Raw genomic sequence first — 27,049 nt, 5'->3', positions numbered from 1 at the left:
CCCCGACCCGTGTAAATCCTGTATTGTTCAGTCAAAAACTAAAACGCAGGTTGGGACCACATTGCGGTACCGGGACCGGTATCAGTGCCCCTCTGGGGCAACGGAGAAACAGTGCACCTTCCACAACATAACCTACAGTGCGTGTACGACCAAGTCCTCCACCACTGTGTGTTATGACCCAAAGCAACCCGCCACCACCCTATGGCTAGAAGTTCATAGAGGGTCGTCCACCTCGGGACTCCTGCTAAATAAAACTAGGCTAACCAGCCGGACACAAAAAGCCGAATTAATTTTCGATGCTTGCAAGGCTCTGGCTGGAAACCTTGTTACTTGTGGTAGCATGAGTTGGGTGCAAACTTACACCTATGCAGCCAAATATATGTGCGGGTTCAAGTCCTTGTCCGACGCTCCTGATTGCCACGGGTGCAATTACTGGAAATGCGCCTTGTGGAGTTCTGGGGGATCCGGGTGGGCCCAAAAATTAGTCTCAGGTCGAGACACACAAAACCAGGGTAACCTAGAGCGGGTGCCAACCCTGTCCAACTGCCTTCATGACTCATGCAACCTAATAAATTGGACAATCACTAACCCCCAACAGTTCATCTCAAACTGGGGCACCGACTTTCAATTAGGAATTTACGGCACTGGGTCAGATCCGCTGGGCACTGTCACCATCCAACTAAAAGAGTATGTACTGGCCTCCCAAACCTTAGAACAAGCCTTTTTCAAAGATTTCTGGGAGGAAATGCAACAAGAAGTCGAGGTCCCAGATGTGGCAGTTAATACCTTCCTATTGTTTGCCGAGACCATATCCAAAACCCTGAATGTGTCCAACTGCTATGTCTGTGGGGGAACCAACATGGGGGCCCAGTGGCCCTGGGTGGCCTCTGAATGGAACGTCTCTAAACCTTATAATGCGTCTGCGCTCAATGCGTCAGATATCACCCAACCACATAGCATTTGGCCATTAAAACACAATATTGTGGCCCAATGGTGCCTCCAACGGGCAGATAACAATGGGCATGAAGTTGGAGAAACTACCTGTCTTACATCCACCCTTGTCAATGGCACCAGTCTGTCATACTGGCCCAACCAAACCATGGTCAATGAGCTACACAGCGCATGGAATGTTACGTCCCGTGGGTGGAATGGCCCCGACCCTCTCCCAGCACCGGTAGGGATATACTGGATATGCGGGAAATTGGCCTACTCTGCCCTCCCCGCAAATTGGACCGGGTCTTGCGCGCTTGGGCTCATAAGACCCTCATTCTTTATGCTGCCCCTGGACCGAAATGTCGAGTTAGGGTATCCAGTGCACACCCGGAAACGGCGGACCATAAAAATTGGCAATTGGGCAGATAATGAATGGCCCCCAGAACGAATAGTAGCTTACTATGACCCTGCTTCCTGGGATAAGAATGAAATAATCTCGGGATACCGCACTCCTGTGTACATGCTGAACCGCATAATCCGCTTACAGGCTGTTCTCGAGCTTATAACTAATGAAACAGCCACCGCTTTCAAGGCAATAGCGAAAACCCAACGCCAGCTGCGCAACGCAGTTTTTCAGAATCGCTTAGCGTTAGACTACCTGCTGCTTAGTGAAGGGGGAGTCTGTGGAAAGTTCAATCTCTCCAACTGCTGCCTGCAAATAGATGACAGTGGAAGGGTCTTAGAAGAAGTTGCCGACCGGATAACCAAACTAGCCCACGTGCCAGTACAGAAATGGGATGGTCCTGAGTGGGCCAAGTCCTTTGACTCCTGGTTTGGCTGGATTGGCGGTATTAAGCCCATCCTAGGCATAGTCGCCGCGCTCTTTGGCCTCTGCTTGATAATCCCATGCGCTGTGCCATTAATCATGAGAGCCCTGGACAGCCTCATAAACACTCGGGTGTCTGCACAAGTCTCCAGGCAATTCAATGTGAGGTTTCAAAATGTCCGATACCACGAATTATAAAAAGTTATAGTGATGCGCCCGACGGCGCCGGTGCGTCGGAGCATCAAAGGGGGGAATGAAAGGAAATATTGCAGGAGAGAAGTGCGCTCCCAGAGGACGGCAAATGTAAATAGCAGGCTAAGCGAAAGAAATCAACTTCACAGCCTAATATGGAAAAGCTAGTGTGGCATAAGCTGATTGGTAGAAAATTAAGAACTGGTGAGCGCAGCCGAAGATCGCGTCATCAAGACTGTATAAAATGCTTGTAACTGCACATAACGGGGGGCTTTTCCAATTTGCAGGGCACTGATCCCTCTCGGGTCCCCTGAGCTCAATAAAACTTGATTGATAATCTCTCCTCTCTGTCGGACGTCACTTCTTTTTCCACTTCATTACTGTTGCTTCTTGACCCTCGTACAGGTTTCTCAGGAGACAGGTAAGGTGGTCTGGTACTCCCACCACTTTAAGAATTTGCCACAGTTTGTTGTGATCCACACAATCAAAGGCTTTAGCGTAGTCAATGAAGCAGAAATAGACGTTTTTCTGGAATTCTCTTGCTTTCTCCATGATCCAGCGAACGTTGGCGATTTGATCTCTAGTTCCTCTGCCTCTTCGAAACCCAGCTTGTACTTCCGGTAGTTCTCGGTTCGCACACTGCTGAGGCCTAGCTTGTAGGATTTTGAGCATCACCTTGCTGGCATGTGAAATGAGCGCAATGGTGCGGTAGTTTGAACACTCTTTGGCGTTGCCCTTCTTTGGAATTGGAATGTAAACTGACCTTTTCCAGTCTTGTGGCCACTGTTGAGTGTTCCAGATTTGTTGGCATATTGAATGCAGCACTTTAACAGCATCATCTTTTAGGATTTTAAATAGCTCGGCTGGAATATTGTCATCTCCGCTAGCTTTGTTGTTACTAATGCTTCCTAAGGCCCACTTGACTTCACTCTCGAGGATGTCCGGCTCAAGTTCAGTGACCGCACTATCATGGCTATCAGGGACATTCAGATCTTTCCTGTATAGTTCTTCTGTGTATTCTTGCCACCTCTTCTTAATCTCATCTGCTTCTGTTAGGTCCCTGCCTTCTTTGTCCTTGATCATGCCCGTCTTTGCACAAAACGTTCCCTTGAGATCTCCAATTTTCTTGAAGAGATCTCTAGTCTTTCCCATTCTGTCGTTTTCCTCGATTTCTTTGCATTGTTCATTTAAGAAGGCCTTCTTGTCTCTCCTTGCTATTCTCTGGAACTCTGCATTCAGTTGGGTATATCTTCCCCTTTCTCCCTTGCTTTTCGCTTCCCTTCTTTCGTGAGCTACTTGTAAAGCCTCCTCAGACAGCCACTTGGCTTTCTTGCATTTCTTTTTCTTTGGGATGGATTTCGTTGCTGCCTCCTGAACAATGTTACGGACCTCTGTCCATAGTTCCTCAGGCACTCTGTCTATCAGGTCTAATCCCTGAAATCTATTCCTCACCTCCACTGTATATTCATAAGGGATATGATTTAGGTCATACCTGAACGGTTCAGTGGTTTTCCCGACGTTCTTCAATTTAAGCCGAAATTTTGCAAGAAGCAGTTCATGATCTGAGCCACAGTCAGCTCCAGGTCTTGTTTTTACTGACTGTATGGAGCTTCTCCATCTTTGGCTGCAAAGGACATAATCAATCTGATTTCGATATTGACCATCTGGTGACGTCCATGTGTAGAGTCGCCTCTTGTGCTGTTGGAAAAGAGTGTTTGCTATGATCAGCATGTTCTCTTGGCAAAACTCTATTAGCTTTTGTCCTGCTTCATTTTGTACACCAAGGCCATGCCTGCCTGTTATCCCGGTGATTTCTTGACTTCCTACTTTAGCATTCCAATCCCCTATGATGAAGAGGACATCTTTTTTTGGTGTTAGTTCTAGAAGGTGTTGTAGGTCTTCATAGAACCGATCAACCTCAGCTTCTTCGGCCTCAGTGGTTGGGGCATAGACTTGAATTACTGTGATGTTGAATGGTTTGCCTTGGATTCGTACTGAGATCATTCTATCGTTTTTGAGATTGTACCCCAGTACTGCTTTTCCCACCCTTTTGTTGACTATGAGTGCTACTCCATTTCTTCTAAGGGATTCTTGCCCACAATAGTAGATATGATGGTCACCTGAATTAAATTCGCCCATGCCTGTCCATTTTAGTTCACTGATTCCCAAGATGTCGATGTTCAATCTTGCCATCTCATGTTTGACCACCTCCAGCTTACCTTGATTCATTGATCTGACATTCCAGGTTCCTAAACAATATTGTTCTTTACAGCATCGGATTTTCTTTTCACCACCAGACACATCCACAGCTGAGTGTCCTTTCGGCTTTGGCCCAGCCGCTTCACTCTTTCTGGCGCCACTTGGAAATACCCTCTGCTCTTCCCCAGTAGTATATTGGACACCTTCCGACCTGAGGGGCTCATCCTCCGGCGTCATATCTTTTAGCCTTGTGATACGTTCCATGGGGTTTTCTTGGCAAGAATACTGGAGTGGGTTGCCATTTCCTTCTGCAGTGGACCACAGTTTGTCAGAAGTCTCTGCCATGACCTGTCCGTCTTGGGTGGCCCTGCACGGCATAGCTTATGGCTTCACTGAGTTACGCAAGCCCCTTCGCCACAACAAGGCAGTGATCCATGAAGGGGGTTGAACTGTAGAACCTATTTAAAAGCCCCAGCAGTTTCTCAATCATGACACCACATATTCCTACCCCTCCCTTTGGGATTATTTGAGTCCTATGGCTATTTCATAGAAATTAAAGTGGACCGGGAAAAAGAAGTGTGTGGAGGCTGATTGGATCCTTTGCTGTACTGAAGCTACTAAACTTCTGCAGAAGCCAAAGGTTCCAGTTTGGGGCAGTAAAATCAGATGCGGTGTGAAATACCAGTATTTCACATGGAGCTGTTTCTTCCCTTCCTTCTCCCTCTTCAAAATTTCATTGCAGGCAAGCTCCCAACAGTGGGCATATAAGAGCAGAAAAGTAGGGGGAAAGAGGTTTTTTGCACCTCAAAAAAAACCTCCTACACCAGAGATTAGGGATAGTGACCTCCTAATGGTCACATTAAACACCTTCTGATTAGGATCTCTAATCCCCTGGGTGGCTTGACAGTTTTTACTTTTCATTGTAGACTTTGAGAAAAGGAAACTTTACACATGGCTGGCGCAAAAAACATTGGACCTAACTGTCTGAAATTTGGTAGGTTCAGTCAGCTCCATAGGGGCTGTCAGGCCCCCAAATTCCATGCACATATGTGGAAGCACAAAAAAAATATAGCTCTTTGCTTTGATACAATTTCTTGGAAAAAGCAAATTTTACCTGTGGCTAGCACAAAAGCCACTGGACCTAACTGCCTGAAATTTAGCATTATCACCCAGCTGCATGGGGGCTACCAAGCCTCCAAATTCCATGTATTTATCATATAAACTCAAAAGGTTATGGCCGTTTTTGTTTTCCAATGCAAGTCAATGGGACAATGTTAAAAAAAAAGGCAATTAGGACAGCTCAAAACATTCGGGGCACAGCTCAAAAAAAGATCCCGGGCCCAGTCCCAGGTGGTCTTCCTCTAACGACGCCCCTGAGCCCATGTATAACTGCAGATGCACTTCATACAAATCCACGTATGTATATTTAAAAAATGGGGACGGGATTTCAGGTGCCTGCAGGCATCGCACTGGGGACCCCTGTACTAGGGCAAACCAACCATCTCGCCAAATCCCCTCTTTAGTAGGAAGCAGCTATACAAGTTTACATTTTTATTCTACCCTTCTTCCAGAAAATTCAGATTGGTGTACATGCTTCCATCCTTTTATCCTCACCACTGTGAGAACATGTTGTGGGGAGCCTACAGCATGCTTTTGTTGCATCCATTTGGCAGCATATGATGAGGTTTTAAACAGGTCCTGAATTTTTCTTATTCTTTAAAATGGTTTTAGATAAGACCGTTGGTCACTTACCAGTAAAAGGGATTTCTTTGTGCATGTAAAACAGTACATCAGGTGGGTCTTATGTGCCACGTAGTGGTCAAAGGCAGAATCGCTACTCCAAGTCTTTTAGGGCGCAATTCTATCTAGATAGCGGCCACCTCCAAACTTGGAGGTGACCGCCTATCCAAAGCAAGGCAGGAGAAGCACGGGGGATCGTTCCCTATGCGCCTCTCCTGCCCTGCTTTTTCTGTTAGCCAGCCTGTTAGACAGCCAATTGTGACTGTCTAGCCGTGAGGGGGGGAGGCGAATGGGAGAGGAGGCTGCTGTATGACACATAGGTTGTGTCATACATGCAGTTCTACTCTCCCTGCCCCAGAATGCCCCCAGCCTGGTCCCTTTTCAGCCCCTTCGTGCTCCTCTTCCGAGCATGGAGGACAGGGCAGTGCAGATGTGGGGAGAGGTCAGTTCCCAGAAAACAGCATATTCAGTGGTGCTGTCTAGCGGCCATAGGATTGCTCCCTCCACTGTCTTTCCCACCTCTGAAGCTCAGGTTCTGATGACAAGCTCAGGAAGTACTAGGATCAGTGAGAACAGCGAAACACAAACAAGAAAAACAGGATATCTCGCACTCTCGGCAGACAGGGCTCGGAAAGAAACCAAGTGCAACAAAAAACGAAAATTAACCCTCACCAGCAGAAACAGCCATAACAGAATCTGAACCTAGGGTGTGGCCCTGATGTACTGTTTTACATGCACAAAGAAATCCCTTTTACGGGTAAGTGACCAACAGTCTTTTCTCTTATGCATGTAAACAGTACACCAGGTGGGACATACCCCACCCTGACCCATGCAGGGCAGGATTCAATGAAGTAGTAGCTGCATGACTGGGAAGGACGTGCTGCAAGACACGCCTTCCAAAAGCCGCCTCAGCAGAGGCATATAGGTCAATCTTGTAACGTTTAACAAAAGTGCTAGGATTTGCCCATGTAGCTGCCCTACAAATCAATGCAGCAGAGCACTGAGGAAAAAAGCTGCTGATGTCACGGCTACTCTTGTAGAATGGGCACAAAAAATTGGTAGGTGGAGACAACTTCAGGCAGGAATAGGCTAGGGTAATACACGCCTTTAGCCACCTACTTGGAGTGGCATTACAAACCTTCCGTCCCAAGGAAGCAGGATGGAATGAAACAGAGACTCTGACTGCAGAAAAGTTTTGGTTCTGCTGATAGAGACCTTCAGGGTTTTCCTGACAACAATGGAATGCCATTTCTTTTCTGAGGGGTGTACAGGGGAAGGACAAAAAGTGGGAAGCTTTAGCTCTTTTTGGCAACGAAAAGGAGACAGAACTTTAGGATGGAAAAAGTGGTTAGGGCGGAATACCACTCTATCTTTATGGAATACACATAGGTGTTTATCCACATAGAGGGCATTAAGTTTGAAGATCCTTCCGGCTGATGTTACAGTCACCAAGAATAAAACCTTGAAAGAGCACAGTCAGAGAGATAATGATTTCAGCAGCTTGAAGGGTGGCAATCTGAAGTGCTGAAAGTACTTTATGGAGATCCCAGGAATAGAAACCATGTTGAACTGGAGATGACTTTGAAAAAGCTTTGCACAGGAACCGTTTAAGAAAAGGATGACAGTCCATGGACCTATCTGTGTTTCTTGACAAAAGAGTAGTAGCATGAAAGCCTGATGCTTAAGCGTATTAGGCTTGAGATCCATAGCCAAACCATCTTGCAGAAATGCCAAAAGGTCTGAGATTCTGGCTTTCTGAGCCCCAAATCCTTTTCCTAGTACACCAAGTGGAGAATATCTTGCATGTACTCTGGTAAATTCTGTGGGTAGATGGTCTCCTAGAGGCCAATATAATCTCGATTGTCATAGGGGAGAGGTCTACTTTGGCGAAACGTTTCTGTTCGATTTCCAGACATGTAACTGAAGCCACGCAGGGCTTGGGTGAAGGAGATGGCCTTGAGATAACAGCTCATCCCGCAGAGAGAGGGGCTAAGGAGGAGCCACTGTCAGATCCATCAGGTCGGGGAACCAGGATCTCAGTGGCCCAAAAGGGAAGCCACCAGAATGAGTCTCAACTTTTCTTCTTTCACCTCCACAGAACCCTGTAGAGAAGAGGGAGCAGCAGAAAAGCATAAAGAAGCCCAGTTGGCGATGGAGAAGACAGGGCATCCATCATCTCTGCTGCTGGAGATGCATAATGGGAGAAGAACCAGCTTACCTGGTGATTGGCTTCTGATGCAAAGAGGAACACCTGGACTCTCCTGAAACCAGAGACTATCTCTTCAAAGACTTCTGGGTGAAGCATCCATTCTCCTTGGTTTAGCCGTTTCCTGCTTAGCCAGTCAGCCTACGTATTCTGTCTCCCACTTAGGTATTCCGCGGAGAGGGATTCTAGGTGATGCCCCTCCCAAAGAAAGAGGGAGTCCGCCTATGCCTAGAGGTCTGGAGACTTGGTTCCTCCCCGGTTGTCAATGTGTGCCTTTGGCTGTGATACTGTCCACCTGGATGAAGACCAAGCTGAGAGGAAGTACTTGCAGGTTGACAGGAAGCTGCGACTCCCCCAAGGACCAAGTTCCTTGAACCATCCTCCCCTTGCACAGAGCTCCCCAACCAGAAAGGCTGGCATCTGATGTAATCACTGTTTGGGGGGGATCCTGGAGGGGGACCCCTCTCTCCAGAATAGAACAGAGGAGCCACAGTCAGAAGGAGACTCAAACAGTCCTGGACAGATAAATGTGCAAGTGACATCTTGAAGTTATGTCATTTTGGAAAGGAAGCAGGGCCCATTGTAAGGGACGAGAATGAAGCCTTGCCCAAGGAGTTACCTGGAATGCTGACACCATGAGGCCCAAAACCTTTGTTAGAAGCATGAGGTCAGCTGTCTTCTTGAAGCAAATCAGTCTTACTGCAGCTTGAATTTTGGAGAACCTCTCTGGAGAGACAGCCATGATCCCTACTTGCATGTCTATTAAGGCCCCCAGGTGGACTATTCTGGGAGAGGGGAGCAGATGACTTTGACTGTTGACCAGAAAACCGAAGTCCTTGAGACATGCCAGGGTGACTTGCAGGTCATCCATTGCCTGATGCAGAGAGGCTGAATGGATGAGAGATCGTCGAGATAAGGGTATACCTAGATCCCTTGCATGTGAAGATGTGCCACCAAGGTGACTATGATCTTTGTAAATACCCTGGGATCCGAAGCTAGGCCAAAAGGCAAGGCTCTGTGTGGAAAATGGGACCTTTAAAAGGCAAAATGGAGGGAGTGCTGATGGTTGAGGAAGACAGGAACATGGAGATAGCTTCTCTGCAGTCCACTGAAGTCATGAAGTCTCCTAGGCAAAGAGCTTCTCTGATGGACAGAAGAGGTTCCATCCGGAGCCAGTGGTACCAGATGAAGTGGTTGAGAAACTTGAGATTCAAGACAGCTCTGATGGATCCATCTTCCTTTGAGACTCTAAAGAAGTGAGAATAGAGCCCTAATCCCTTCTCTTCTAGAGGCAACAGTTCCACTGCCATGGTATCTAATAGAAGTTGGATGGCCAATTTCACCATCTCCCTGTTGGCTGGATTTGCTGGGGCTGGTGATGGAAAAAATAGTGGGGAGGTCGAGATGTCAGCTCTAGATGCAGACCCGACCAAAGAGTCTCCAGGACCCAACGATCTGAGGTAATGGCCAGCCATTTGTTGGTGTACCCAGCAAGACGACCACCCGCCAACAAAGATTGGTGCCAAAATTGGTGCCTGTATCCCCTTGACATGATGGATGAGCCATATCTAGCAGAGAGGTTCTGTTGGCCTTTATTTCCCCCTCAGGAACGAGCCCAGGTGGGACAGGTGGACCAAACATTTTTCCCCTGCCCAGAGGTTTTGGAAAAACAAAATGGCTGGCTGGTTTGGTAAGGATGAAAAAATCTCCTAAAGAAATGTCTTTCTTCCTTCTTTCTTGCCATGGGCATTGCCTTTTTCTTACCTTGATTCAACTACGATGTCCTTCACAGCTTCTTCCCCAAAGAGCTTGCCCCCAGTGAAAGGTTCTAACGCTAGGTTGAACTTTGAAGGAGGAGCAGCTTCCCAATGGCAAAGCCAAAGGAGTCTCCTGGCAAACACATGAGCTACTAGGGAACTAGCAGAGAACTGAGCCGCATCCAAAGAGGCAAAAGCAATAAAAGCTACCACTCTAGAGACCTTGAGAAGGGTCTTACGTAATCTGGCTGGATCATGAAGTGCCCTGTCCAACACATCTTCCAACCACAGGGGGGAAGGTCTGACAAAAACCGACGAGGAAGCTGCCACCTGAACAGACAGGGATGCTGCTTCATGAGCCTTCTTTTTTTTTCTTTGAAAACACTTTATTTTATTTTTATCTTTATAAATGAAATAAACAACACCAACAACCTAACTGGTAACTACAGTTTCCCAACAATACAATAGTCTTAGGAGGACACAGCAATAATGAAAAGGAGAAGAAAACAAAAGTTTTTTCTTCTTTTTTCTCTCCCTTCTTTTTTAAAAGGATTAAATTTAAACTCCAATACACACAGGCTTCAGATCCCATTCTACTTAGAAATTATACCTATAACATTGGCAATATTACAATTCAATACAGGATAAATAATCAACCTTACATTTCAATATCATATCATCAATCTTATAGCAAGGAAGCAGGCCTATAATTCATTTCCAGTAACCATATATTGCCCTTAAGTTAGAATATAATAATAAAGCTTATCAATTTTACCAGCCAAAAATCTTACTAACCAGTCTTATAGTAATGATGATGATGATGATGATAATAATAATAATAATAATAAAGGAGATTAAAAAGGATAAATAATAATAACAAATCAGTAATACATTTTATAATGTTATATAATAATAAAGCTTAGAAGCAACCTTACAACACTCAGTAATATATTTTATACTAGATATATAAATGAGTGTGCACATTTCTATATGCCCTCAAACAATATATTTAAGTACAGTATATCACATCCATTTTAAAGAGAAAGGATTTAAAAAAAAAAAGAAAAAGGAGAAAGATGAAAGAAAACAAATGGATATATGTATAAGCAATTATCTCTGGCCCAGCCTGAAAGTTAACAAAACATGTTTGTAGATTCCAGTTCATGGGGCTGGAGCAGAAATCTCACGTGTTTTTGCGTTTAGCCACACCTCCGCCATTTCATGATTTAGGAACTTCTTCATCTGACCTTCAGAAACAATGCAAAATGTAGCAGGATATTTTAAGTGATATTGTAAATTCATTTGTTTTGCCAGATTTTTCGCCTTGATGAATTGCCTTCTTTTATCAGTAACTTCTTTGATGTAATCCGGAAATAACATAACTTTATCTTCTTTCCAGAAAAGGTTTCTGCCCCCTCTTGCCAAACACAGGACATAATTTTTTGTGGAGATTCTTGCAAATTGGACTATAATCGTATAGCCAGTCCCTTTGGCATTTGGCACACAGAATGCCTGCTTGATATCAAGTAAATAATAAGATGGCACAGGGAGTATCTCATGCAAAAGCTTATCTACAAAAGTAGACAAATTTACATCACTAGGCAGATCTTTAATACCAATGATACGTACATTTGTTCTGCGTGTAAAAGCCTTCAGTTGGGAAATTCTGACAGAAATTTTTTTGAAAAAAACTTGTGACGCAGTTTCGTTCACTGCCACCCTAGCTTGCAGCTTGTTAACCTTCGCCTCCATTTTTTGCCAAGAAGTGTTAATTAAATCCACAGCCCCTTGCAAGGCAGTGATGGAATTTTGAATTGTATCCAACCTCTTAGCCTGCTCAGCAAATTGCAAAGACAAAGTTTTTATCAGAGTAAGTAACTCCCCATCTTCGGTTCTCGGAGCCTTTGCCAAAGGAGGTACGGGAATGGGCGGAGATCCAGTTGCTTTTTTTTCTCCTTGCTGTAGTCATGTTTCTCTTCAAACAGATCTTGCAGGTCCTCAGATATCCTCAAATATTGTTAATATTTCTTAAACTATCCCTCAAATGTTGGAATTTCTTAATCCATATATTACAACGGAGCACGTCAGCCCTGCTTTCTCCTGTTAGATAGGAGTTTCAAAACAGCTTTTTGCGATGATTAAGCTCTGGGAGGCTAGTCTCGGAATCCAGCCCCCCTGCTGCTTCACCAAGAGGACTTTTCTTCCAAGACTTCATCCAAATGCTGCCTTGACTCCCCTTTTAATTCCAGGGGAGAGATGAAAAAAGTTTTTCAACCTTTTAAAAAGCTGTTTGAGATAGCATCCCGTGGAGACTCTGCAGAATGCTGCCAAAGCGACATTGGCTCCCACCGGAAGTCCTTCATGGGCCTTGTTCAACCCAGTACCCAGCTTGCGCTCAACCGATTCCGTAAGCTGCACATTGGTATCTTTCAGGTGAAGAGACAATTCACCAGAGCCACCAGAGGCGCATCAATAAGCAGGACTTTAATTTAATCCGTAATAAGCTGCTCTAAAACATAGTGTTTGTTAGCAATAGCAATGGATTTCTTGTGCTGCAAAGGAGAATTCAACTCACCTTTAATCACTTTGGGGATAAGAGCAGGCAGCTTCGCCACTTTGGTTTTGGGCTGAGGATCAGGACAGACAGTTACCATCCTAGAAGCAGAGGGATGAGGAGGAATCTCTGAAGGAATTAAATCTAAGGCTGCCATAGATTTACATAGCAGGGGAAGATAATGTGAGTCCTGGAATACATGATAGGAATCAGGCCTCTCAAGGTCGGATCTCAAAGTCCACTCATCTTCATCCAGGACAATTAAGTCCGCATCATTCTCATCTGGGTTAGGGGAGTCCAGATTTGACTGTTTCTTTTTAATTTCCCCCTAGGCACCATCTGGAGATGTATGACCCCTGTCTCGAGCTGGAGCTGAAGGAGCCTGGGGAGGCTGCTGTGATATTAGGGAAGAGAGTCAGAGGGCTGCCCAGCATTTCTAGATATAGCAGATATAGAAAGGGTTAAAGGCTGAGAATGAACCAAGGCATCCTTAGCCACACCAGCTAATAAAGCCTCCTTCAAGTGCTGTAGCAGAGAAGGTGGATTTCCAGAGAAACTGACTCCCCCCAGATTGCTGCCTAATCGTAGTGGATTAACAAAGTTTTGGCAGGAAAAAGCAGTGGGCCTGGAGGATGATGCCCCTGTTCCCACAGGGCAGTCTGTGAACCCCTGGAACTCCTCTGGGGAAGATTGTGTCGAAAACAGACTGCCCACATTCCCAGCCAAATCTGCCTCTCCATCATCATAGAAATCTGCATCTGTCCCAAGGCTCCTTCTGGCCAACTGCCTGGGAGATGATGTAGCAAAAGCTGGGCTCCTGCGTAAAGCCAGGGTCCCCCCTCCTTGTCCTCCTCTTCCTCCTCCCAAACTCCCAACATCCATACCAGCCAAGGCTATGTTGTTGCAGGCACTAGATCTTGCTCCAAGCCCCGCTGAGTAAAACTCCCAAAGTGGAGAAAAGGGAGCTCTGAATGCGACGGAAAGGCTTGCTTTTTCATAAGCTGTAGACGGACAAGCAGCTTCAGCATGAATGAGAGGAGGGTCAGTAATGGCCACCATTACTGTCTTTCCATCGCTCACACAGGCCATGCAGAGGCAGCTTGTGAAGAGCCCAAGGAGACCGCTGGGTGAGGTTTATGAAGAGATTCGTGGCAGAAACAGACTTTCCTTTTGCTTCCCCCATAGCAAGCGGCAGAGCCGAATGCACAAGGGGGAAAAGGCTGGCCAAATCGTGGGGGGGGGGGGGGGGCAGTTGGAGATGACGACGACGGTAGCTGACAAGAACGGTGAAGTTGGTTGTGTGGTGTTTTTTTTTACTGTTTTCTTTGAAAGGAAAAAAGATTGGGAAGGGAGGAAAAGAGAACAGACAATAACACACAGACATGCAAATGTTAAGGATAAAATTGGGAAAAAACAAGCCTAAGTCAGAGGAACACAGAGAGGCAAATCCATGACCACTTCAGTGAAGCAAAATCACAAAACTGAGCTTCAAAGGCGGGAAAGACAGTTGAAAGATTTAATTGGAGCAGCAACTTTGCCTTTGACCACTAGGTGGCGCATAAGACCCACCTGATGTACTGTTTACATCATGGCACATGCACAAGAGAAGTATGTGTCTGTGTCTGCTGTTTGTTTATATATGTTTGTATGTAAATGGTTTTTATAATGTATTTTAAGGTTTTTAATCTTTGTAAACTGCCCAGAGAGCTTCAGCTGTCAGGCAGTATACCAATGTAACAACTTCATTGAAATGAAAATGAAATCCACACAATGAAACAAACATATGTGAGATGGATCCCCTTTATGGGATACAAACAGGTACACAATCTTTGAAGCAGACCTAAGAATTCTGAGAAGTCTTTCTTTAAAAAAAACCCACAGTCATAGCAGCAGACGTTTTTAGAACCACAGCTTCAAACAGCATAGGTAGCTTCTACACATCCCAGTTCTGGAAAAAAAAAAGACCTACGGTCCAGGTACTTGAAACTCCAAAGCTTGGCAAGCTTTGAGTATCTTAATTTTTTGTTTATACAATGACTTAAAAATTTCTGGTTATTTACAGTTATTTTACTATTATGATTAAAATTCTAATTACTCTGATGCAAAAGCTGATACAGTAGCAAAAGTAGTATGAGGAATATGCATTCCTCACACACTACTTGTTAAGCAACATTACAGCTTTAAAGATCAGAGTTATTCCCGATAAGAGCTTCGGCTATTGGGCGGTATAGAAATGAAATAAATAAATAAATAAAATGTAGTGAGAAGTTATCAATAGCAACTGAGGAAACAAGCACTGTAAGAAGAAAAATGGGAAGGACAACGAGGAAAACTGATTCCCTTTTAGAGAGGACCTTACCGAAGTAATTTCTTGTTGCGAATCCTGAAGGTCCTGCTGAAGAGGTCCCATCTGGAATTTTCCTGTTTCTACACATTTCTCTAGCTCTGCTGTTTCCTGCTGTAGCCTGCTGAGCTCGTCCTGGGCTTTATTCCAGTCATCTTTATATGTTGAGATTTTGGACTCCTGATCTGTTATTTCTGCCTTTAGTGATGCAATCTGTAGAGTTGAAGATGAAGCAAATTAGGAACTTTAAACTCCCACCCCCATCCACATATATGTGCACAGAGAGAGAAACAGACAACCAAATATGTGAAATATATTTTACTACAATATTCAACAAGTACTGTTAATGCAAGACTGCCTTTTATTGCAGGATATTTGCCTCTGAAGAATTAATTGTACCTATGAGGTATGGTTTGTACTGCATATTCAAGAAAAGGAAGCTATACTGCATAAATGCTATCGCCAGTCTCATTTTGGTTGGTTGTTAACTGTAAAATCATGGCTGGAAGATTGGGAATGTGCTGCAGCTCCCTCCTCCTTCCTCGGAGCACTAGGATTCCCCCTTCCCCCAATCTTCTCTTGTTTGAACAAGCCATAGTTTGTCCATTTCAGTAAGAGAAAGCTCATGGTTATGAGGACTATGAACATTATGTCTGAACCAATCCAGTGACTTTACAATCCTGCTGATTATTAGATTTTATTATTCTTGAACTAAACAAGCATATGCAACTTTAGCTTGAACAAACTAAAGTCAAGTATTTCTTTCCTTACTTTTCTAGAAACATATAATTGTTTTAGCAACAAAGAGCTATTTTCCTAAAATTAAGAGTCAAAAGCCTTGGGTGTAGAAATTTGGATGGACTAGGTCTATCCAAATCTAAGCTAGCATTAGCTTCAACAGATCTTAACACAGCACCATAACTCACAAGTTTCAAAAGGTTCTAACAGTTCTTACAAAGAACCTCTGTTGTATGTATCGAACATGACAGTAACATGAACTCTTGGAAAGACACATACCCATGGACGCATACTAACGAGAACCGTATCACAATTGCAGCAAGATTTCTCCCCCCTCCCACACATTTTGCTAAGGTGTGAATTTGAAACACATATTTGAGTAATCTTCAGCCTATTGCTCTTCATAAAACCTGGGAATAACCACCACATTTCCTATTCCAGCTATTCTCTTTTCCACATCAAGTATACACTACTATTGCTTCAATGAAGAGTTGCAGAAAACATCCAGGTTTTCACAAATGAGCCACCAAGGCCTACCAAATCAGCTTCCTCAGCACATTTTTGTCGAATGGTGTTAAGCTGCTCTTCCAGGCTGGCTTTCTCCTCATCAAGACCATTAAGGATTTCCTCTGCTTCCTGCTTCTGAGCCAACAGCGTCTGCAAGTTATTGCTCTCCCTTTTTACCTCATCCTGAAGATCCTGAATTTTTTTTAAAAAAGTGAAAGTTGCAAACATTTATTGTATTCCTTTCTAAAGAAAAAAGCCCACCAAGAGAGAAAAGTATGCTCCTTTAAGCATTTAAACCTTGTGGTTTAAGCAGGACAGCAGAACACAAGAAAGAAAAAAACATCCAATGGAAAAAATCCATTTCCACGAAAAAGAGAAGGAAAGCTCAACAAACACACAAAGATTACAACAATTAATATGAAAAAAGAGGCATATGATGTTTATGGGACATGCTTTCAGAAAGGAAAAAACAATGTAGATAAATACAAAGGCAGCAATGAAAAGGAAGTGAGACAAACAGGTTGAAGGGGAGAAAAAAAATGGAATATGCTCAGAAAAATTATTAGCTGATATCCTTAGCACTTAATAACTGGCATGGTTAACTAGGCTTCAGTGGGTAGAAAAACCTGGTAGGAAAGGCAAGGAGGTGAGGAGAAAGCCTCACACTTCCCAAGTTTACTTCTGGTGCAATTTGTAGGCCCCCCACACAAAAATGTTGACCAGCAAGGAGGATGGATGCAATTCATTCTGTGCAGCCTGCACCTAAGAGAGATTTTTGCCCAGGAACAAAATGACAGAAGGCCCTACCAAAACCTGTAGTGAATTACAAGAAACTCCTTAAAGAGTTGGTAGAGACAAAATTCTTAAATCCAGTTAGAATTTTGCTAAGTAGAACTTACCTATTGCTAGGTAGAACTTACCTAGGTAGAACTTGTCTAGAGGCCTATTTTGATTAATATTGGTTATCTTACACAGAGGACCAGGTTTTTACAATGTATTTAAAAGATTCTTAGAGTCATGCCCTCACAAAGCAGCTTTGAACAGATAAATCACACTATGGTTCAGGGTTAACATTAAGCCATGGTTTGGCACATAGTGATTATATGAATGAACTTTGAAGGACCTTCAGGCTCTCATGCTTTCTTCTCACCTCATACATTACAATTCCCTCCCTCCAATACTGGTTTACAGTAAGCCACAGTTTGCCATTTTGCCTAAACCGGCAAGGATTGCCACAGGCTCAGGAAGGGAGGGAACCCTGGTGCATGAAGGGGTGGAAGGGCAAGCCCAAGGATCTTTCAAGGCTCATTCATATAGTGCCAAGCCATGGTTTGATGATAGTCTGAATCAGCCCACTGTGCTCTGCATGCATCTTGGGGATTTTCTGTTCCATTATCTGGAACATACATACATGTGTTCATGCGTGGAGCTTTTCTTGTCTCACAGAAAATCAGAGGGATGCATGTGTAAATATTAGATTGCTGGAAGTGAGTGGCTACAGGGTAAGGGATTAGTCAGTCGTGGCACACTGACTATGGAATACTCTCCCCAGGGAAGTTCTCCCAGCACCTGTCAATGTCATTTCAGTTTTAATCCTCTGTGCTTTGTTTTATTGCTGCCTTGAGTTTGTTTTTAATTCCACTGACTTCTCTTTATTGCTCTTTTATATTGTTTTTGTTTTAATTTGTTTTACTGTAGTTTTAACTTTTTGTAAGCCACCCTAGGAACTTGCTGAAGGATGGGGGTACAGAGCAAATTGAGGGCATGAAAATGTCACATGCAAGCTAAAGAACTCTCCTGCCATTAAATTAATAACATTATCAGGAAGCCACCTATGCCATCAAAGTTGCCCTGGCACAAGGTCATGGAGACCTGCAAGCAAAAAGTGGTCAGAATTACTATTCACAGTATTGCAGGGGAATGGAGAGTGAAAAACTGAGGCAACGGGGTGGGGTGTAATTAAACTTGGACTAGGTTATGTAAAAAAAAGTCCTGCGCTACGAGCAGGGCTTAGCTCCAATATTTCCATAAGCCATATATCCTGTATGTATAAAATTTAAAATTATACTAAATTCAATACAAGTAATGTATAACCTATACACAAGCAAGAATAAAGCTGAACACAGGTACCACAACATTACATTTAAAAAAATCAAACTGAAAGTTGGACTGGAAGTGTGTGTGTGGTAGAGGGTGAGATGTTACTAGAATTTATTAAAGGGAATATTCCACACATTTGCTTTGTGTGTCCACATGAGAATATATTGATGGAGATATGTAACATATATTGCTGGAGGACTCAAACTTTCCAAAGTATATTAAGCATGGCCTTTTAAGAGAAAATCAAAACCATCAATCTAAAGTGAAGATAGCTATGTGGCTTCACAGTAGAAATCAGTTATTTATTATGATCTAGAATTGATCAGTAGTTTCACAACCCAGTTTCTAAAAGGAAATTAGATGTTCACAGAGTTTCTAAAAAGAAGGCATCTGAATATCTGAAAAACAACAGATGTATAAAAGAACCAATTTTCAATCTGGTCAGAAATTTAGAAATTTTATTTCTAAAATTTGAGCTGATTCTTGATCACTTTCAGGTTTAGCAGTCTTGATATTTACTATAGCACCAAGCTTGCTATTTTCAAGTTATTGCATTTCAGCAAATAGTGCACTGATTTCACAACAGCTCCTTTTAAGATGCTAAAATGTAATTCACTGAACACCTACCCTTGTGCTATCGACAGAAGAATATTCAGAGAAATTAGTTATGTAATTTATTTTCAATGTTGATTTCTTGCTACATATATAAGCTGATAGTGAAAACACTGAACTAATGCATTTCTAATTGAAGAAGTAGTCTCATCTTGGAAAATTTCAATATATATTAAAACAGGAATTACAGAGCAAAAACGTTGTCCATTATAAAAATTGTGCATGTTATCACAACATAATTGAAAATATAAGCCTCTTACTCAAAAATATAAAGCATTTTTAAAACTGGAAGAAATAAAATAAGTAGCCTAGCTTACACATAGAGATTGGTACAAAAGGAAATATACTCAGTGTCTGCTTTACCATGAGAAAAGCAAGACCCTTCCCCAGTGGGAGAGGCCTACTTATATTGCCGTCTTAAACACATGTTACAACAAGTTTCTTGGAAACACTGCCAATTCAGTCTTCATGCTAACAGAACTTTAAGGTTAAGTTCAGAGGAACAAGTAGATCAACCGTCCATAACAGAAAAAAAGACTTAAAGGGCATCCACTTGCAACAACTAGTTTTAATCAGGCTGGGTCCAACATATTATGTGAGGACCAGAACTCTCCCCCTGCCCTAGACACACACCTTCTAAATCAGGAGTGGGCAACTTGTGGCCCTCTAAATATTTTGCCTACAACTCCCATCATTCCTTACCATTGGCTATAGTGGCTAGGGCTGATGGAAGTTGTGGCCTTCCAGATGTTTTGGCCTAAAAGTTGCCCAACCCCTTTTCTAAATCCTAGGAATCATTTTCTAGGAATGAAACTTCAGTACTGTAAGGACCTTTAAGAAGAACCCTCAAGGAAAAAGAAAATTTCTTCAACCAACTGAATTCCTGGGTGTGTACTATGTACTAGTATGATGGGGGTGGGGGAAAATCCTTTCCAGAGATATGGTTTTACTGAACTGGTCTGTTTCAGGCTTCACATTTAATGAAAGGAATAAAAAGGCTACACATCAGAATTATTTTGCTATCATTTGCTATCATTAAGGGATGAATTTTTGATTACCTAATAAAAACCCCTGCTTCACCACCACCTATCAGCAAAAACTGCTCACAGTTTTGTGTAAAACACTGCCTCGGTTTGTTTCATCAGAAAAAAATAATTGTAGCAAAAATCAGGGTTGATAATAAATGAAAACACTGAATCTAAAAAGGCACCCCCAAAAGTAAGAGTCTGTATTGGGCAGATTTTTCAAATAACCCGAAAAATTTCCATCCTATATAAAGCTTTATTTACACTACAACATGGATCAAATAATTCCTTAAAAGTTTTGGGTGCAATTATATAAACATTTATGCTTGGGTAATTTCAATAGGATCAATGGTACTTATATCTAAGAAACTAGCGGCAGGTTTGCAGCCTTAATGGGTATGTGTCTAGGTGCAAGCCTTTATTTGTATCAAAGAAGAAAATCTTTAATGCATTATGCTACAGAGTGCTTAAATTCTAATACCACCCACCAGACAAGCATCTAACCTGAATAAAATGCAGTATTTTCTCTTGCATAGTACGTTTCTCATCAAGTAATATTCTCTTGTAATTTATCACGACCTTTTCATTCAAGTCTCAAATCCAAAGGCAATAAAATATTTTCATTAATATGTGTATAACCCTCCTTCACATTGTGATATATTTCTTAATAAGCTCTAAGTCAGCCAAACCCAGAAATTCAAATAGCAATTACCTGGATCTCATTCGTCCTCTGTTTGATTGTGTCTTCTTTTTCCTTTAGATCTTGCTCCACAGTATTTTTTTCCCTAGAAGACCAGCAAACAATACAAGAATATTTAAGAACATCAGCTACACCAGGTACAGTTATCCAGCCCCCTAAGCCAGTCTCTCTTTTTAAATACATAGTAGAACATTAAATTTATAGGAGATCGTTTTTGTTCCTTTATGTACAAACCGCAAAACAAAGGTTCTACATATGTCAAATATTAAAACACAAAAGATGTCCACTCTCCCAGACATGGGTAGGTGGAAATAATATCTTAAAGAGAAAGCAGAGGGAGAGGGGGTGGGGGTGAAATCAATGAAATACTGTCTTCAGTGATCTCACTGTTGCTATGGAGCAATTGTCTGGTGAAAACAGGGAGGGATTGCATCAGCGCCCATCTGTTTAACTCTTCTAGAACCAGAATTCTAGATGATATATTAGTTCTAATGAGCTAATACATATAATCTTTGTTATAGATAAACCATGTGCCAGCACATTATTTTCTCCCTACAAATGGATATAACTTGTTCAAAAAGAACAGGAGGAACAGAAAGGGAGGTGGGGTTGCACTATATGTTAAAAATACTTATCTCTGCACAGAAATACAGGAGGATGAGCTTGGTAGCCCCGAGAGCATCTGGGTTAAAATAAATGGAGCAAAGAATAAAAAGAACCTGGTGGTCGGGGTCTACTACCAGCCACCCAATCAAGGAGAAGACGAGGATGAAACTTCTGAAAAGCAAATTGCCAATGTTTCAAGGAAGCATGATGTAGTAGTAATGGGGGACTTCAATTTCCCCAATATTTGTTGGGAGACAAATTCTGCAAAATATGGCCCGTCCAAGAAATTCTTGACTTGTGTGGTGGATAACCTCCTCCTACAGAAAGTAGAGGTAGGAACTAGAGGACTGGCTATCCTTGGCTTGATCCTAACCAACAGAGATGACTTAGTAGGCAAAGTAGCAGTTACAGGAACTCTGGGGGAAAGCGACTATGTTATACTTGAGTTCATGGCTCCAAAGGAAGCAAAAGCCGAGTGTCGCCAAACCCATACCTTGGATTTTAGGAAAGCTGATTTTAATAAACTCAGAGCAATGATCAGTAAGGTCCCATGGCAAGCGACTCTAATGAGAAAAGGAGTCCAAGATGGGTGGGAGTTTTTTAAAAAGGAAATTCTTAAGGCACAATTACAAACAGTTTGAACAAGAAAAAAAGGTGGCAGACAACAGAAGAAGCCAACGTGGCTTCACCAAAAGCTAAGAGATGACCTGAAAACAAAAAAGGACACATATAGGAAGTGGAAAGAAGGCCAAGCAACAAAGGAAGAGTACAGGCAGGTAGCACAGAATTGCAGGGATGGCATCAGGAAGGCTAAAGCTGAAAACGAGCTGAGGTTAGCGAGAGATGCTAAAAGCGACAAAAAAGCTTTCTTCAGCTACGGGCATAGTAAAAGACAGAGGAAAGAAATGGTGGTTCGGCTATTAAATAAGGATGGCAAAATGATAACACATGACAAAGAAAAGGCAGAAGTGCTCAATTCCTACTTTGGCTCAGTCTTCTCCCAAAAGAGGGTCTATGACCCCCCTGGCAAAGGCGAAGTACAGGCTGAAGGGGCAGGATTGCAGCTTGAGATCAACAGGCATATGGTCAAGGAACACCTAATTACTTTGAATGAGTTCAAATCTCCAGGGCCAGATGAACTGCATCCTAGAGTAATAAAGGAACTGGCAGAAGAACTCTCAGAACCACTGTCTATTCTCTTTGAGAAATCATGGAAGACGGGGGAAGTGCCAGATGACTGGAGGAGGGCTCATGTTGTCCCTATCTTCAAAAAGGAGGAACCTGGGAACTACAAACCAGTCAGTCTGACATCAATCCCTGGGAAAATTCTGGAGCAGATGATAAAGCAATCCATCTGGAAGCACCTTGAAAACAATGCCGTGATTACTCGAAGCCAACATGGATTTGTCAAGAACAATCCTGCCAGACGAATCTGATCTCAGTTTTTGATCAGGTAATCTCCCTTGTGAACTGTGGGAACGCTGTGGACATCATACACCTCGACTTCAGCAAAGCTTTCAACGAAGTGCCCCATGATAACCTGATGAGCAAACTAGCTCAAAGCGGGCTAGATGAAACAACGATCAAGTGGATCCACAGCTGGCTACAGAATCGGACTCAAAGAGTGCTTATCAATGGGATCGTCTCAAACTGGGGAGAGGTAATGAGCGGGGTACCACAGGGCTCAGCCCTGGGCCCAGTGCTCCTCAACATTTTTATTAATGACTTGGAGGAGGTGGTGCAGGGAATGCTGACCAAATTTGCAGATGACGCAAAATTGGGTGGGATAGCTAATACCTTGGAAGACAGAAACAAAATTCAAAGTGATCTTGATAGACTGGAGTGCTGGACAGAAAACAACAGAATGACATTTAATAGGGATAAATGCCACGTTCTGCACCTAGGAAAAAGAAACCAAATGCACAGTTACAAGATGGGGGATACGTGGCTCAACAACACTACAAGCGAGAAGGATCTTGCAATTGTTGTCGATCACAAGCTGAATATGAACCAACTATGTGATGTGGCTGCGAAAAAGGCAAATGGTATTTTGGGTTGCATTAATAGAAGTATAGCTTCCAAATCCTGGGAAGTACTAGTCCCCCTCTGCTCAGCACTGGTTAGGCCTCATCTGGAGTACTGTGTCCAGTTCCGGGCACTGCACTTTAAGAAGCATGCAGACAAGCTGGAGAGGGTTCAGAGGAGGGCAACAAAGATGTTTGGGGACTGGAAACAAAGTCCTATGAAGAGGGACTGAAAGAACTGGGCATATTTAGCCTTGAGAAGAGAAGACTGAGGGGAGATATGATCGCCCTCTTCAACTACTTGAAAGGTTGTCACAGAGAGGAAGGCCAGGATCTCTTCTCCATAATCCCAGAATGCAGGACACAGAATCATGGGCTCAAGTTACAGGAAGCCAGATTCCGGCTGAACATCAGGAAAAACGTCCTGACTGTTAGAGCAATATGACAATGGAACCAATTACCTAGGGAGGTGGTGGGCTCTCCCACACTGGAGGCGTTCAAGATGAGGCTGGACAGCCATGTGTCGGGGATAATCTGACTTGAATTCCTGTACTGAGCAGGGGGTTGGACTCGATGGTCTTGTAGATCCCTTCCAACCCTACTATTCTATGATTCTATGAAATGTACTAATACTCATGTTGGTATTAGTATGTAATTCATAAGTACAAATAGTGATTTGAACATTTATCTCCAATATACATATATGCATCAGGAAGCAGTTATACACAACGGTTCCCACTCATGCAATGAATCCAAAGAACAGCAAGCAGGAGGGAACCAACTGCTAGCACAATTTTTAATACACTTATGTGCAAGTGGTAACAGAAAAGTTCACACTGTGAAAAGATAGGTAGATTCTACAGCAGTTCTCATACTTCCACAACCTGTAGCGCAAGTGGGGGAACATACTGGAATCTGTTTTTGTTTTCTTCATGGAATGCTCTAGCATGAGGTTTAAGACAGCCCTTCCTTAAGCAAAAGACATCTTCTGCATATAGAAGGGGACCTTTGGATCCAGCTGCATCCACACAGGGACACTGGTCTATTTATACATTACAAGGTGCACAGTCTCTCTAACATATGAATTCATACATGGCTGGTGCTAATGTAATCTGTTACAGAGGAGCTCCGGATGTGCTGGCATTACAGCATATGTAGTGTGCACTATGAACTTGACATTACCTCAATATCTTGGCTCAATTTTGTTCCAGAAGGCAAAGCCTGGGAGCGGCTCTAGAACTTATCATCATCATGGTTTATTTGTATCTCATTCCCCCGCCCCCCAAAGCAGTTATCAACATCATACAGAGTACAATAATTGCCACAAAGAACTGCCACAAAGTTGATGGAGCCATAGAATATACCACAGAGGTTTTCCTACTCTGCTTCACAGACACTCACCCCCACCCCAATTAAAAAGGTGGCTGGGAGACACAGACATTTGGGAGAGGGGAGGAAGCAGGAAAGGAAGGGAGGTTTTCCTTCTCTGGGGGGAAAGGGCCAAAGGGACATTGAAGGAAATTAGAGATTAAAAAGTTAATATAATACTACCACCACTGCTAATCCTATAACTAAAACTAGTTTTAACAACTGGGAATAGAGGGAAGGGAAAAGGAAGAGAAACAGTTATAGGAGAAAGTGAATGTAAAAATAGCAAGGAGAAAGGTTGAAATAAACTTTCAGTTCGGGGGGGGAATAGGAAACAGGTCTCAAGTAAGAAAGGAAAATGGGAGAAGCTATCACAACAGAGGAGTAAAAATCATTTGAGGGGGTTGTGTGTGTGGGAAAGGTAAATATAAAATAAAAAAACTTCATTTACAGCCTCTGGACCAGCAAATTCTGCCTAAACTGGGGAAGCCGAGTCACAATACCTCCAAAGCCAACGTCTGCAATTAGCTTGAGGAAAGCTGAACTATAGAGCTCCTGTCGCAAGGAAATCATTGTAGCAAAGGATTTTGTCATTTCCAAAGAGGGATTAGATAATAAAAACGGTATCAGTAATTGCCAGCTGATTATGCCAAACCCTGCCTCTATCCACTGCCATTTAAGACTTGCTCTAGCCCTGCACTTTCATTTTGTGACCAGTGGGCCGCAGTAATTTTCAGACTTCTCATGTGGACCCTGGGAGTAGAAAGTTTGAGAGCCCTTGTTTTAAGCTATCCTGGGTCCATCAAGTTCTTTGTTCCTTTTGTTTTGAACCCTATATCTGCCTTGGAGTTTGGGCTGTCGCTGCTCAACTCCTTATCTGGATGTCCCTCATGTTGATTTGTCTCAGCTCTTGAGAATAAACCTAGGGTCCAACTAATTTTTAATATTGTTCCTAGTGACTCTTTCCTAGTATGATTCTTTACTCCAGTGCCCCTGCACTCCTGCTCCAAATGGATCAATTTCACCTGTATACTCAAAGAGAAGGCTTAGCCCCCTAATGAAGTGTTACACTGAATTCAGGGTCAGGCTCTATGCATAACACAGCCTCTTAGCTTTATGGTGCCTAGTAAGAGGACTGCAACTTATGCATGCGTTGCCAATTCTGAACCTCAAAGGGTGGAATTTCGTCTCTCAGGAAGCCTAAAGCACTGGGAAGCAGCTCATAAAAAGTTCTAAGCTGAATGCTACATTTCTGATTTTAATAAAGCTTGGCAAGACTCTCCATCTCTAAATCTGTTTTTAACAAGAACTGTGGTGGCTCCGGGGTCCCTAATCATGACTTAGGCTCTGTTTGGTCTCCTTATCATTGCCGCAAACACCAAATGATCAAAGCCATTCTTTTAGTTGTTCCTTGATAATTTGGTACTTTATGGTGTCATAAATGGCTTGAAGCTATTACCACATTTTTGTAATTTGGAACTAAAGTTGAGAAACCCAAAGTTAGCCTGTGTCCCAAGCCAGGGCCGGCCCTACTATTAGGCAGAACAAAGCAGTCACCTCAAGTTGGCAGATGCTGGGAGGCGGCAGCAAAGTATTGGAGGAGAAAGCGGTGGGCCACACAGCCTTCCTTGTGCCCCCTAAGTTAGCCTGCTACCTTACGGTGTGGTAGAAAATGCTGTCCCATTGCCAGTATTAAAGAAAGATTCAGCTGCCAGCCTAATAGGCTTTTGTACATGGAATGGGGGGGGGGGCATCTTGTCCTTTGTCTCAGGCAGCCAAATGTCTTGGGTTGGCCCTACCCTAGCATTTTTCTAATTTTTAGCAACCAACCAAGAAGTGAAGTTCTTTGGGTTCCCCTTCTTCTGAAGTCAGGTAATTATAGCCGCTCCTGCTCTATTTCTTTTCCTTTCCTCCTAACTCTATTCATTTCCACTCCCATAGCCCACCATTTTTGCCAACACCTGAGCTTCCTTGGTTGTACAGCCTTCCAGTCCCTTGCTTTGCCATTTCCATACTGCCATGTTCCCTTCCTTATTTGGTAAACATTAATTTCTCCAATCTTTGTCTTTTTCTACCTTCTTCCTAGTTAGGTTTATTAGAATTGGTATACTGACCCATGTCCTGGGGGTGGTTATTTCTCTCTTCTGTAATCAGAGTACATGCATAAAAACTACGAAAAACTGTAAGAAAAGTTCATGTTTTTGGACTCTGAACAAGTGCCTGAGCTAATTCCCCCATTTGTGCAGTAGATATTCCTACAGATGTAAAATATCTGGAAATTTTGAAGCCATGGAAAAAAACTGTTGGTTTTTTCATGGTGGTGAAATGGGATTTTGGGAAAAATAGAAAAATAAGTGATACTTATTTTTAAGCGCTCTTTACAGATCTGAAGGCACTTTGTTGCCTTCCCCAACTTGGTGCCCTTCAGATATTTTGGACTTCAGCTCCTATCAGCTTCAGGCAGGATGGCCAATGGCCAGGAATGCTGGCCATTGTAGTCCAAAACATCTGTAGGGCACCAGGTTGAGGAAGACTGCTTTAGGAATGTAAAACAGCTTTTATGTTCCTACAGTTATATTATGTAGGACATGGTTTGCTCATAAAATCATTATATTTGA

At 43.0% G+C, this 27,049-nt stretch overlaps 1 protein-coding gene across 5 annotated transcripts in view; it reads right to left on the bottom strand.

Moving 5' to 3' along the window:
• Positions 1-27,049, bottom strand: part of EPS15 (epidermal growth factor receptor pathway substrate 15) — a 103,313-nt gene that overhangs the window by 32,013 nt on the left and 44,251 nt on the right. For all 5 annotated transcript variants that reach the window (XM_084852538.1, XM_084852540.1, XM_084852542.1 and 2 more), the window contains 3 exons: positions 20,446-20,518; positions 16,027-16,188; positions 14,767-14,964 (listed from right to left, as the gene is read on the bottom strand). In XM_084852538.1, coding sequence (XP_084708664.1) covers positions 14,767-14,964; positions 16,027-16,188; positions 20,446-20,518 — 433 coding nt within the window. The remainder of the gene's footprint in view (positions 1-14,766; positions 14,965-16,026; positions 16,189-20,445; positions 20,519-27,049) is intronic.

This window comes from Heloderma suspectum, chromosome 4 (genome assembly GCF_057233095.1).
Source record: "Heloderma suspectum isolate Gila_16-S chromosome 4, 16-S_ref, whole genome shotgun sequence".
Lineage (NCBI taxonomy): Eukaryota > Metazoa > Chordata > Lepidosauria > Squamata > Helodermatidae > Heloderma > Heloderma suspectum.
This window is presented reverse-complemented; position numbering and strand designations above follow the sequence as displayed.